Raw genomic sequence first — 13,134 nt, 5'->3', positions numbered from 1 at the left:
CATTTTATTTTTTTAAATCGTTTCTCTTTAGTGATTTATTCTCTGATGGCATCTAGTGACTTAAAGGCGGGCCCGACCTGTCAATCACATGAGATCCACCAATAGCAACCAACAACCGTCCAATCAATTCCCAATGAACAAAGTCAAATCTCATCCTACTTATTTTATTAGTTTATTTGAGAAGCGGTTTCAAGGATATTAATCAAAATAGTCACGACTTTAGCTGCTGAATATTAATGAGTGTCTATGGAATCCTAAATCATGTGTTCCAGTAAACCGGATTCCAGCTCAGCCCCCTGACTGTCGCAATAAATCGCTATTTTCTTTTTAGAAATGGCCGTTTCATTGGTCGGGAAGCCGTTTGCTTGAAATGAAGAGCTATTAGTTCCCAGTCCGGGCACTGAGGTTGGAAAAAGGGTGGGGGTGGTGGTGTTTATGGCGAGACTCACAGGAGAACGTCCTATTCCGCTCAGTGTGGATTGACCGTACAAGCTAATCTGAGATCGCCCTCCAGCTATCCCCAATTCTCATACCAATATGTGAACACAATCAAAGTATCATTTAAATGTGGCACCGTGTGCTCATCTCAAAACATGTGATTTGCATTAGTTTATTAGGCTGCCCTACTTTATCCTATATGAGAAAATGGAGACGCTGCCTGGATGTGTTCAATACGGTTGTTCTTTTGGAGATTAACTGCTGAGGAATATCAATATTTATAATCGATATCTAGTGTTTTGGGGTTATTATCCTACACTCCAAAAATATAGTTTGCTGCTTGTTCAAACTACTTTTTACAAATGAGCTGAAACAGCACAATTCTTAAGGGCCCTATCATACACCCGGCGCAATAAGGCGCAATACATGTTTGCCCCAACGTGTTGCTATTTTCAGACCAACGCAACCTTCATTTTCCTGTTTTCCACCACGTTGTTTAAATAGCAAATAAATGTGTGCCACTTTGTAGACTCATGTGTGTTTCGGTCTAGAAAAGAGGCATGTTGAGGCGCATTGTTGGCGTGTTGCTATTTTGAGGAACTAAATTAGACTGCGCAATAGACCAAAAAAAGTCCAAAGGTCTAAGTCCAATTCTAAAGTCCAGCGCAGAGCGCGTTAGTTGTGCGCCTTGCTTACACATTGCTTAAAACACACAGGATGTACAGCAATACACAAATATCTTTACATATGAAAAAGAATTAAAGTAATAAATATTACAAAACGTATTATTTTTTACATAAATATACAAAAAACACTTCCTTCATGTCTTCACCTCGGGGGGCTTTTTGTTTGTTTATTCATGCCAATATGCTTTTGTATAATATTATTATTATTAGCCATATTATTTATTATATGTATATTTGTTTTATTAAAACAAGTTTAGATTTGTCCACTTGTCAGGTTTTGGATTGTATGGGGCATTGCATGTGTATTTGGATATAACTCTTTTTTGAGCACACTTCGTTATTATTGTTCATTTATTCTTTTGCTGAAAATTAGAACTGAATTTAAAAAATTGTTTTGAGACAAATGCACTTAATAAACCAAATTAAATATGTAGGCTAATGGATGTCACCATTTCCTTATCCACGAAAGAGAGAAAGAGAAACTGAAAGTTAAGGACGATTGGAAGAGGCTCATTCTTTATCCCCTTGCTGCAGATGCTGCTTAACTGTTTTCTCGCTAGTAAATTGTTCATTTTTTTTCTGAAATGCAGTGAAATCTTATTTACTTTGCATTCAGATTCTTAATTAAAAAAATAAAAAATGTTCACTAGGGCTCATGGTCACATTCAGCAAATTTGCATTTCTCACATTGTTATCTTCGCTGATGTTGTTTCATTCCCTATTGGTAATATGAGTAAAAGTATTATGAGTAAATGAGTAATATGAGTCTAAGGGTCAATTATTTTATGATAATATATTCATACACAATCTTTTCCCACATTTACTGTACAGTTATGTTGCCTAACATTTGTATTTATTTTACAAACACACAAAGGTTTGTTTTGTGAATTGTGGGCACTTTACATAGGTTTCGATTGTTTTTTTGACTGTACAAAATGTATTTTCGATCTACAGTTGAAGTCAGAATTATTAGCCTCCCTTTGATTTTTCTTTTTAAAATATTTCCCAAATGATGTTTAACAGATTCAGGAAATTTTCACAGTATGTCTGAAAATATTTTTTCTTCTGGAGAAAGTCTTATTTGTTTTATTTCGGCTAGAATAAAAGCAGTTTTTAATTATTTAAACACCATTTTAAGGACATAATTATTAGCCCCTTTAGGCAAATTTTTTTTCCGATAGTCTAAAGGACAAACCATCATTATACAATAACTTTCCTAATTACCCTAACCTGCCTAGTTAAGCTTATTAACCTTAAGCCTTTAAATGTTATAATGGCAAAGAAAAAATAAAAAAGTTATTAGAGATGAGTTATTAAAACTATCATGTTTAGAAATGTGCTGAAAAAACTCTCCGTTAAACAAAAATTGGGGGAAAAATAAGCAGGGGGACTTATAATTCTGACTTCAATTGTAAATAAAACTCATCCAGTGTGATTTATAAGCTTTTTCAGAAACAACAAATCCTGCCATTTTTTAAGTTGAATCAAACTTATGAAGTCAAACTTTGTGCAACTCCTTAAAACCTGATTCACATATTAAAATAAGTTCAAAAATGTTTGTTGTTATGACTCTTTTTTTATAGTACATCAGCAATGTCCTAATAATCCAACACTGTCTTGTAATAACTGTGTCATATCCATATCATTATACAAATTTGTGTCCTGATATGTCACAAAAACACATTCACACACACACAAACACTTGGAATTTTCAAAGTTTAAAGACTGTATTATCTCGGAAAACTTACTGCTGTTCACTTTCAAGAAGTTTGCTTGGACAACATTATCAGTATTATTATTGGTTATTGAACATTGGAAAAAACTTCTTTATTTTTGTTGCTTGCATTAAAATTAACAAGTTGTATTTTTTGTGTGTTTGTCACAGGCTAAGGACAGTGACGATGACGAGGAAGTCGTTCATGTCGACCGAGACCACTTTATGGATGAATTTTTCGAACAGGTAATTTTTTATTTAATTTATTTTTGGTCATCAGGTTATGCTGTGATCTTGTGTCCTGTCGTCTTTAAAGCAAGAGAAAATTACTGAAACTTTGAGTATGTTTACATGGACACCAATAATCCAATTTTAATGCGATTAAGACAGTACTCTAATTCAGAGTCTACCATGTAAACAGCAATATTTGATTTATTTTGTCCGACTAAAGGCCAGCTCACACTGTGCGATTTTTTTTATAATCCTGAACGATTGTAGCATGTCAGACTGCACGAACTTGGATCCCTGTAAGATCTCTGCCGTCTAATGTCAGACTGAATGAAAATAAAGATGCACCAAACATGGAAGAAAACTCCCTTGGAGTTTGATGTCAGCCACCCGTGACATTTTCACTATCCAGCGTTCTGAAATGATTCCTCACAGGAAACCTAAACAATCTGTAGCGGTGATTTTGCACACGGCATGTCACGTGTTTTGACATTTCCCCGTGGTCATTTGAATTGTCGCATGGATTGCGTCATTAAATTCGGCGCTCCTATTGGTTCTTGGATTGATGCTCATCCCAGCTGTTGTCGCACTGCAGGAAAGTGTGTGAAATCTTCTGACTCTGCCAGAACTTTATTGGAAGGAAAACTTGATCCCAAAGATTTTAGCCTAGGATTTCAGGAATCTTTTAGGATTTCCCAAATTTGTCTCAGATGATAAAATCGTGGCCGAAATAATTGAAATAAACAGAAATGGAATCAGGACATGTGGAGTACGGCAATTTTAGACGCGTGATGGAAACACATGTTTTGTAACAGGATAGTCCACACACACACAACTGTTTGACACTATTATCTGCACCCACAGAGTCAGTAAAGGACAACAAACCAGTTTTTTTTTTTCCCATACGGCGTGCGGTATCAAATTAGTTTTTGATAGGGGCATGCGTGAAATGTTCCTGAATGAAAGTGAAAGTGCCAAACTGCAGTTAAAGTCGACAAATTAAAAATGAAACACCTGAAATGACATGAAACTCCGAAGGATATGCCGATAGCGTGGTGACACAATGGCGTTAATCGAATTATGTGCGATAACAGGCTTATAAAGGAACATTTAAAAAGCAACTCATGTAAACACCTATTAAGATTAAGGCAAATAATTTAATTACTGATGTCCATCTAAACGTGGTCATTAAAAATCAAGTCTATTTTTCAGTTTATTTCATTATATACACAGGTTTTAAAAGCCTAGAGCTATCAAAGTCTTTCTAACTTAGCAAACGGTTATAGAAAAAAACTGGGCATCAAATCGTAAATGACTAAGCATTAAAATACTGGACAGTCAAGTCATTCCAAACATGATAAACAACAAAATATCAAATGCTTGATATTCTTCAACAGGATGGAATCAGACATTGAAACTAAAATAGACGCTATTTGGTCTAAAATACCAAATGATTGTCTGTGAAATAACTGACTCATCTGAATATCAGGCCAAAAACTGAACAAAGTGAGCAGTGCATTCCATTAAAAATAATAATAATGAACAAAAAAACTATTGTTATGAAATATTTACATGTGTTTTTATTAATTCATTCATTTTCCTTCGCCTTAGTCCTTTTATTTATCAGTGGTCGCCACAGCGGAATGAACTGCCAACTTATCCAGCATAGGTTTTACGCAGCAGATGCCCTTCCAGTCGCAACCCCACACTGGGAAACCACCATACACACTTTTTCACACACATACACTATAGGCAATTTAGCTTACCCAATTTACCAATAGCGCATGTCTTTGGACTGTGGGGGAAACCGGAGCACTCGGAGGAAACCCACACCAACACGAGGAGAACATGCAAACTCCACACCGAAATGCCAACTGACCCGTCCAGGGCTTGAACCAGCGACCTTCTTGCTGTGAAGTGACAGCACTACCTACTGCGCCACTGCGTCGCCCTGATTTCAGCAATATAAATCCATAATAAATCCAGTAAATCAATTGAAAAATAGCATTTCCAAGTGATCTCTTAATTTTTTTCATAGCTTTAAATAGAAATTTACAATTAATAAATATTTGAATCACATAAATCCACAATAAATCCTGTAAATCAGTTTAAAAATATAATTTTTAAGTAATCTCTTTATGTTTTCCATTGCTGTAAATATAGTTAACAATTAATACTGAGGTTTTAGTAATATAAATCCATAATAAATACAGTAAATCAATTGAAAAATAGCATTTCTGAGTGATGTTCTAATTTTTCCATAATGTAAATATAAGTTTACAATTAATAATAAGATTTTACTCACATAAATTAATAATAAATCCAAAAACTCAAATGAAAATAGCTTTTCCACGTGATCTCTTAGTGACCTGAGTTTGTTTCCCGCCTCAAGGTTCTATAACAATCATTCCTCTCTCTCCTCTTGCCACTTTCCTATCTATACTCGCTACTGTAATATCAATTAAAGGTGAAAAAAATGATAAGTACATAAAAAAAAAGAAAATAAGGGTTGTTTTTTTGTTCACTCAACTTCAAGCAGTTCGGTTCTGCAGACAAAGTTTTTCAGTTGACACAACTTACAGGGTTTTGTTACAGAGTAGTTCTCCAGAAAACTGATAAGTAATGTTATGTTAACTCAACTGTGACTTAAATGTGTTTTGTATCACTGAAATAGAATTTTAGGTCAGTGCAGCTGAGGTTTTCAAAAGTTCAGTCAATTTGCCAAAGGAAATATGGATTATGTTTTTTGTTGATGTTGTAAATTTTTAGTGCTATATATTATATTTATATATATATATATATATATATATATATATATATATATATATATATATATATATATATATATATATATATATATATATATATATATATATATTGTTATAGGACATATACTTATACAATGGTATAACAAAACACTTTGGCGGTTTTAATACCTTGACTTTTCCAAAACTGGTTATCATGCCATTCCTACACAGAACACAATAACGTGTCTTTATTATTTATAATTATAATAAAATAGTTGTTATTGTCAAGCACATTAATGTGTTTTATAAAATAAAAATACATTTCATTAATTAAAAAAAGACATTTCCATAAAGATCCATTACTATAATTAAATAGTTATTGTAGTCATTTAATAAATTGTTTTAATTACACAGAGCACCATAATGTGTTTTATAATAAACATTTCAAACATTTTATTGTCATTAAAAAAAGATTATTATACACTTTCATCATAATAATGCATTACAATATTAAAAACACAAATGCTCCATATTATAGTCCCCTCTTAGATCTGATCTGCAAATGTCACAGTATTGATGCTGGCCATTATTAACACGTGTTGTTTTGCTGACAGGTGGAGGAGATCCGCGGCTGTATTGAAAAGCTGTCAGAGGATGTGGAACAGGTGAAGAAGCAGCACAGTGCCATCCTAGCAGCACCAAACCCTGATGAAAGTGAGTTACACTTATTCACATTCATATCAGTCTGCTTCATAACAACAATTCTGCTTAATATACAGCTAAGTCAGAATTATTAGCCCCCCTCTAAATTTTTGCCCCCAATTTCTGTTTAACGGAGAGAAGAATTTTAAACATAGTAACTCATTTCTAATAACTGTTTTTTTAGATTTGCCATGATGACAAAACAATATTTTAATAGATATTTTACTAGATATATCAAAATACTAGTATTCAGCTTAAAGCGGAAGTGAAGCACTCAGTCAAGTTACATTATTTTGTAAATTGGTTTCCACTTAAATAAATTTCTATAACAAACGAAAGGCATTTAAAAAAAAAAATAGAAAAGTATAAATATTTTATATTAGACACAACTTTGATGCTTGTATTTGCACCAGTTCCACGCTCACAACATTGGGTTAAATTATGCTTTTCAGTCTCCGTGTTCATTCCTTTACATCCATTGTATCTGTTCAGCTGAGGGAATGGAACCAACCCCGTGACATCAGACACAGCATCATTCCAGGATGGCAAAGCACCGAAAAAAAAAATGTTATTATATAACGGCCATTAAACTATAGATATTTACTGTAAAATACCAGACATTAAATGACAGAAATTTACCGTAAAATAATGGAAAATAAGTTATAGAAATTTATCAGAAAATAATGGACATTAAGTTATAGAAATTTATCTTAAAATAATGTACGTTAAGTTATAGAAATTTATCGTAAAATAATGGATGGTAAGTTATAGAAATTTAACGTAAAATAATGGACGTTAAGTTATAGAAATTTATCGTAAAATAATGGTCGGTAAGTTATAGAAATTTACCGTAAAATAACGGACGTTAAATTACAGAACTTTACAGTAAAATAACATATGTTAAATTACAGAAATTTATGGTAAAATAACGGACGTTAAATTACAGAAATTTACTATAAAATAACAGATGCTAAATTACAGAAACATTTGGAAAATATCAGACGCTAAATTACAAAAAATTACGGTAAAATAATGGACATTAAATTACAGAAATTTACTGTAAAATAACCAACGTTAAATTACAGAAATGTACCGTAAAATAAAGGACGATAAGTTATAGAAATTTATCGTAAAATAATGGACGTTAAAAATTATAGAAATTTACTGTAAAATAACAGAGGTTAAGATACATACATTTCCTTAAATAAAAATTTCTGGTAAAATTATTCTGTAATTCACCATCCGTTATTTTACAGTAAATGTCTATAATTTACGGCTGTTATTTTATCTTTTTTTCCACCACCCCATCAGTTGAAAAAAATACATAAAATAAAGATTTTTTTTTAATAGTTTGCCCTTGCGCTAAAAGCTATAGTAAAACATGCCGGTTTCTTCCACATGGTTACATAAATCGAGTTTGTTATAGTTATTTGGAACTGGTGCAAATACAAGCATCAAAATTGTGTCCAATATAAAATATTTATACTTTTCTATTTTTTTTAAATACCTTTCGTTTGTTATATAAATTTATTAAAGTGGAAATCAATGTACAAAATAATGTAAACTTGACTAAGTGCTTCACTTTCACTTTAAAGTGACATTTAAAGGCTTAACTAGGTCAAAATTAACTAGGTTAAAATATATTATAGGTAATTTCTGCAAAAAATTCCCTGCTTTGTTAAATGTCATTTGTGAAATAATTGGAAAAAAGGAGGGCTAATTATTTTAACATCAACTGTATATGATGCCTTTTGCAGAGCGGTAATGTACTGTATGTGAGACCTCATCAGTGAGACGTTCAGGCATGTAATAATAAAAAAAGAAGTGCGAATTTGACATGTTTTACCTCCCCCATGTCTTCCTCTAGGATTCATCCATTCACGCACATAAATAAACACCATGCAGACACACGCTTGTGAAATGCATATCTATATCAGGGCAAGATGACAAATTTTTGCATTAGCACTCACCTCCACCCACGGTTTCCACATTAAAAGCAATGCACTGGATATATTTGCATTGTCTGCTGTACTGTTCGGCCTTAAAGGAACAGTTCACCCACAATTCCCTTTTGCAAATTATAATTGATCATTGTATATTTTATTATTTTGCACATGGCAGCATGGTGGCTCAGTGCTTAGCATTGTCGCCTAACAGCAAGAAGGTCTCTGGTTGTGGATGGGACTATTGCTGATACACACATTGCAATCTAGATGCTCAAACCATATATTGTTCAGCCCTAATCAACATAGCATCCGTGTAAAAATAGTGTGAATGTTTGCGTGAACTGCCCCTTTAGCACATGCACAAATCCCTACAAACCAAGGCTGTTATGCGTACATATTCAGGCACAATGCGGAAAGGGTATAGTGAGAGGTGCCAGTTCAATCAGGGATTTATCGAACCAGCCCCATGACTCGGCTGCAGCTGTGTGGTAAGATATATGAGCTCATTGGTGAGCCTATTCAAGCCTTTCTCCAATACCCTGCACTTGCGCCACCCACTCCACAAAACAGGCACTGCCACCAGCACCGCGCTCCAAGAGTTAGTTAGACCAAACCCACACACCTCATAGAGCAACCGGCCCACATCGCAGAGGCCGTTTCTTCACAAATGTTGCTAAAAATCCTGCTCACCTCATCTTTCCCCAGCAACAATCTTCAACAAATGTCTATGAGCCGGTCCAGTATCGTCTGTCAGCTCTTTAGTAAACGTACATGTGCAGCAAACAGAGTTTAGTTCAAGTTATTAGTAGGCCCACAAGGAATATCGAAGATTTTTATTCATTAATTCAGTTTATTTACTTGAGTAAATCACAACTAAACCTAACTACTAACATAATGACTAATTATAAGCAGCTTATTAGGAGTTTATTAAAGCAAATGTCAAATGTAATTGATTTATTAATAGCGAGAATTGTACCTTATAATAATAAAGTGACCAAAAGTGCCACAATACTACCAATTTTATTTGTTAGCACTTCAAATCGACGTATTTGGTTTTGTAACAGTTCAAGAGGTTAATTTACGTTACTTGAATTTCAAACTCAATATCGCCGGTTACTTTCCCTGTTACTCCTGTTCAAAAATGACTCCCAGCAAATTCAGAGAAAAACACAGCTTTCGATCAAGTGGAGAAGAAGCAACACCGTTTTATCTGACTAAATACATTTTTTTACAAGTTTTTTTTATAATGCTGCTCTGTGCTTTTGAGTTTAAAAATCTGAACTTTTGCGAAAATTCCTGCCTCGTGATCCAATCAGGAGCTTGCTCTATTAGCGCCCGTCATCCAGGCGCAGCTCCTGGAGGAGTTGGTGAAACTCATCAAGCTAGGTGCGCCTCTGAAAGATCTTATGGCAATTTTTCTGCAACAAAACTTGATGTACTTGATATATGAAGCGAACTTCTTGCGCAAATGAAGCTGGTAAACTTAAAATATTCAGGAATATCGTGATTTACTCGCAAAAGGTGCATCCGGTGTAAATGCCCCATAAGGATGAAAGCCGGCAAGCAAAACGAAAGCAGCAGAGCTTTTACTATGATACAGTCCACCGCTTCTGGTTCTTCCACTCCTGAGCAACACTGTTTTATCAGTATAAATATATTTGCAGGTTTTTTTATAATGCTGTTCTGTGCACTGGAGTTTTTAAAATCTGAACTCTTGCGAAAATTCCTGCCACGTGATCCAATCAGGAGTTTGCTCTAGTAGCGGCCGTCATCCAGGCTCAACTCCTGGAGGAGTTTTGAAACTTACCAAGCTACTGTGCGCCTCTGAAGGATCTGATGGACCTCAACACAGCGCCAAACAAGTCCATATGACAGTTTCCGCCGTCCATATTACATAAAGCAAAGCTACCCTTTCAACAAAATCCATGTCAGCCATTTTGCAAGGAAACTTGAGTAATTTGAATGAAGCAAGTGAGCTTAAAAGGTTCAAGTGTGAGTATATGTGATTTACTCACACAAAGCATGTCGGTGTAAACATCCCATAATGATGAAACCCGGCAAACAACAAAAACACAAAGCAAAACAAAAGCAGCAGAGCTTTTATTATGACACAGTCCACCGCTTCTGGTTCCTCCACTCAGGATCAATTGGAGAAGAAGCAACACTGTTTTCAAGAGTTCACACTTAGCTGATGATTGATTATAAGCAAGTTTGGCATGCTGTCCCGGGAAAGAGCCCTGAGCCCAAAAGGTCCTTGAGCCCTGGGTTCCCTCCCGTTTGCAGGGCGAGAGGGGACCCTTGAGCTCAGGTAGATCTCGACAACTCCCCCTTGATATAAACTGGTGACTAAAAATTGAATGCTATGAAAAGATATGCTGCAGGGTGAGAGATTGACTGTAGTGCAAAATTTAGATTAATCAATTCACTTTTCATGCATGTTTTTGGAATGTGGGAGGAAACCGGAGGACCCGATAACCCACGCGAGCATGGGTAGAACATGCAAACTACGCTCAGAAACGACCACCAGCCTGTAAAACCTGGCAACAGTGCTAACCACTGGGCCAACGTGCCGCCCTATGGAGGGAAAGGTGAAGAGGTAGGGGTGTAAGGGGGATTCTTCAAAATTGAAGATGACTGTAGTGAAAAACCCTGGCTCTTTATAGTTGGTTAGGAATGGCCTGATTGGTGGATCATGCATGCTAATCCAGAACCAGCCGTGTTCAATCATAGTCACATGATCCTCTTGAAATTAGTTTATGAATAAACTTCCCTTATCAGTAGGCCCACACGGAATCTGCGCACGCAGAATTCCGCAGATTTTCCGCAGAATTCCGCAGATTTGCCCACAGAGAGTGTAACATCATGAACACATCTCACAAGTTAAGACTGCTTATATCTCTGACTACTTTTTAAATAATTTGAGATAATGCCAAGTCAGCCAAATATATAACACTGTTCTAGTGATTTTAGGATATTTTATAAAGGAAAATCATACATGCTGCGCCTTTAACATTTTTTTAAATGCTAATGTTAGCTGATATCCTATAATAAAAACATGAAAGCCCTTTTATGACCGAGGCAAATGACACCCTTGTTCGTGACCACTCCTCAAGCCCCAGCTGGTTCACTATGTAACAAGCTAGCAGGACGAATAACCCTGTCTACTGGCCTCAAGGAAGCCCAGACGAGGTCTGATGAAGTCCTGGACCCTGGCACGCTCACTGTTGGCCTGACGGTGTAAACATGGCTACAGTGTGACTCATATGTCACCACCTACTAGTCTAATATAATCAAAGAGCTTCAGACTAACGTTTCAGTTTTCTTTTAGAAGTGCTGAACATGTACTATTAATAATATTACAAGTTCTGTCTCTTAGAAATGCACATTCCACAGTGGATTTGAGTTTCATCAAATTTAGCTGCACTAGATACTATATATATATGATACTAGATACTATAGATACTATATATATATATATATATATATATATATATATATATATATATATATATATATATATATATATATATATATATATATATGGACTTTTATCTGTTTCTAGATATGTAGCTATATATTGATATATATATGTGTGTATATTTGTCCATATCTATATATATATATATATATATATATATATATATATATATATATATATATATATATATATATATATATATATATATATAGGCATCTATCTATAGCTATATATCTGGATATCCATCTATATATATGAATATCTATCTATATATCTGTTCATATCTACATATCTGAATAGTCGTCTATATGTATGGACATCTATCTACATCTACACATCTGGATATCTATTTATGTCTATATATCTAGATATTCGTCTATATCTACATATGTCTATATATATCTGGATATTTGGACATATCTGGACATATGTGGATCTCTAGCTATATCTATATATCTGGACATCTATCTGGATATCTATCTATATTTATGTATCTGCATATATCCGTCTATATCTATATACGTGGATCTCTAGCTATATCTATATATCTGGACATCTATCTATACATCCGTCTGTATCTATAAATGTGGATATCTATCTATATATCAGTCTATATCTATATATCTGGATGTATGCGTCTATATATGTGGATATCTATCTGTATCTATATATCTATCTATATTTATACATCTGGATATATCCGTCTATATCTATATATGTGGATATCTAGCTATGTCTATATATCTGGACATTTATCTACTGGATATATCCGTCTAGATCTATATATGTGGATATCTAGCTATGTCTATATATCTGGACATTTATCTACTGGATATATCCGTCTAGATCTATATATGTGGATATCTAGCTATGTCTATATATCTGGACATTTATCTACTGGATATGTCCGTCTATATCTATATATGTGGATATCTAGCTATGTCTATATATCTGGACATCTATCTACTGTATATATCCGTCTATATCTATATATGTGGGCATCTATCTATTTCTATATATCTGGATATCCGTCTATATCTATATATGTGGATATCCAGCTATATCTATATATCTGGACGTCTATCTATACATCCGTCTATATTTATATATCTGGACGTCTATCTATACATCCGTCTATATCTATATATCTGGACGTCTATCTATACATCCGTCTATATCTATATATGTAGATATC

General features: G+C 34.3%; 1 protein-coding gene across 1 annotated transcript in view; it reads left to right on the top strand.

Annotated features, from left to right (window-relative positions):
• Window positions 1-13,134, top strand: part of stx1b (syntaxin 1B) — a 91,207-nt gene that overhangs the window by 44,015 nt on the left and 34,058 nt on the right. Inside the window, 2 exon segments of the mRNA NM_131523.1 lie at window positions 3,010-3,084; window positions 6,428-6,527. Of these exon segments, the coding sequence (NP_571598.1) occupies window positions 3,010-3,084; window positions 6,428-6,527 (175 nt within the window).

This window comes from Danio rerio, chromosome 19 (assembly GCF_049306965.1).
Source record: "Danio rerio strain Tuebingen ecotype United States chromosome 19, GRCz12tu, whole genome shotgun sequence".
In the NCBI taxonomy this organism is placed as follows: Eukaryota; Metazoa; Chordata; class Actinopteri; order Cypriniformes; family Danionidae; genus Danio; species Danio rerio.
The sequence above is the reverse complement of the archived record's forward strand: the minus strand, read 5'-3'. Positions and strand labels throughout refer to the sequence as shown.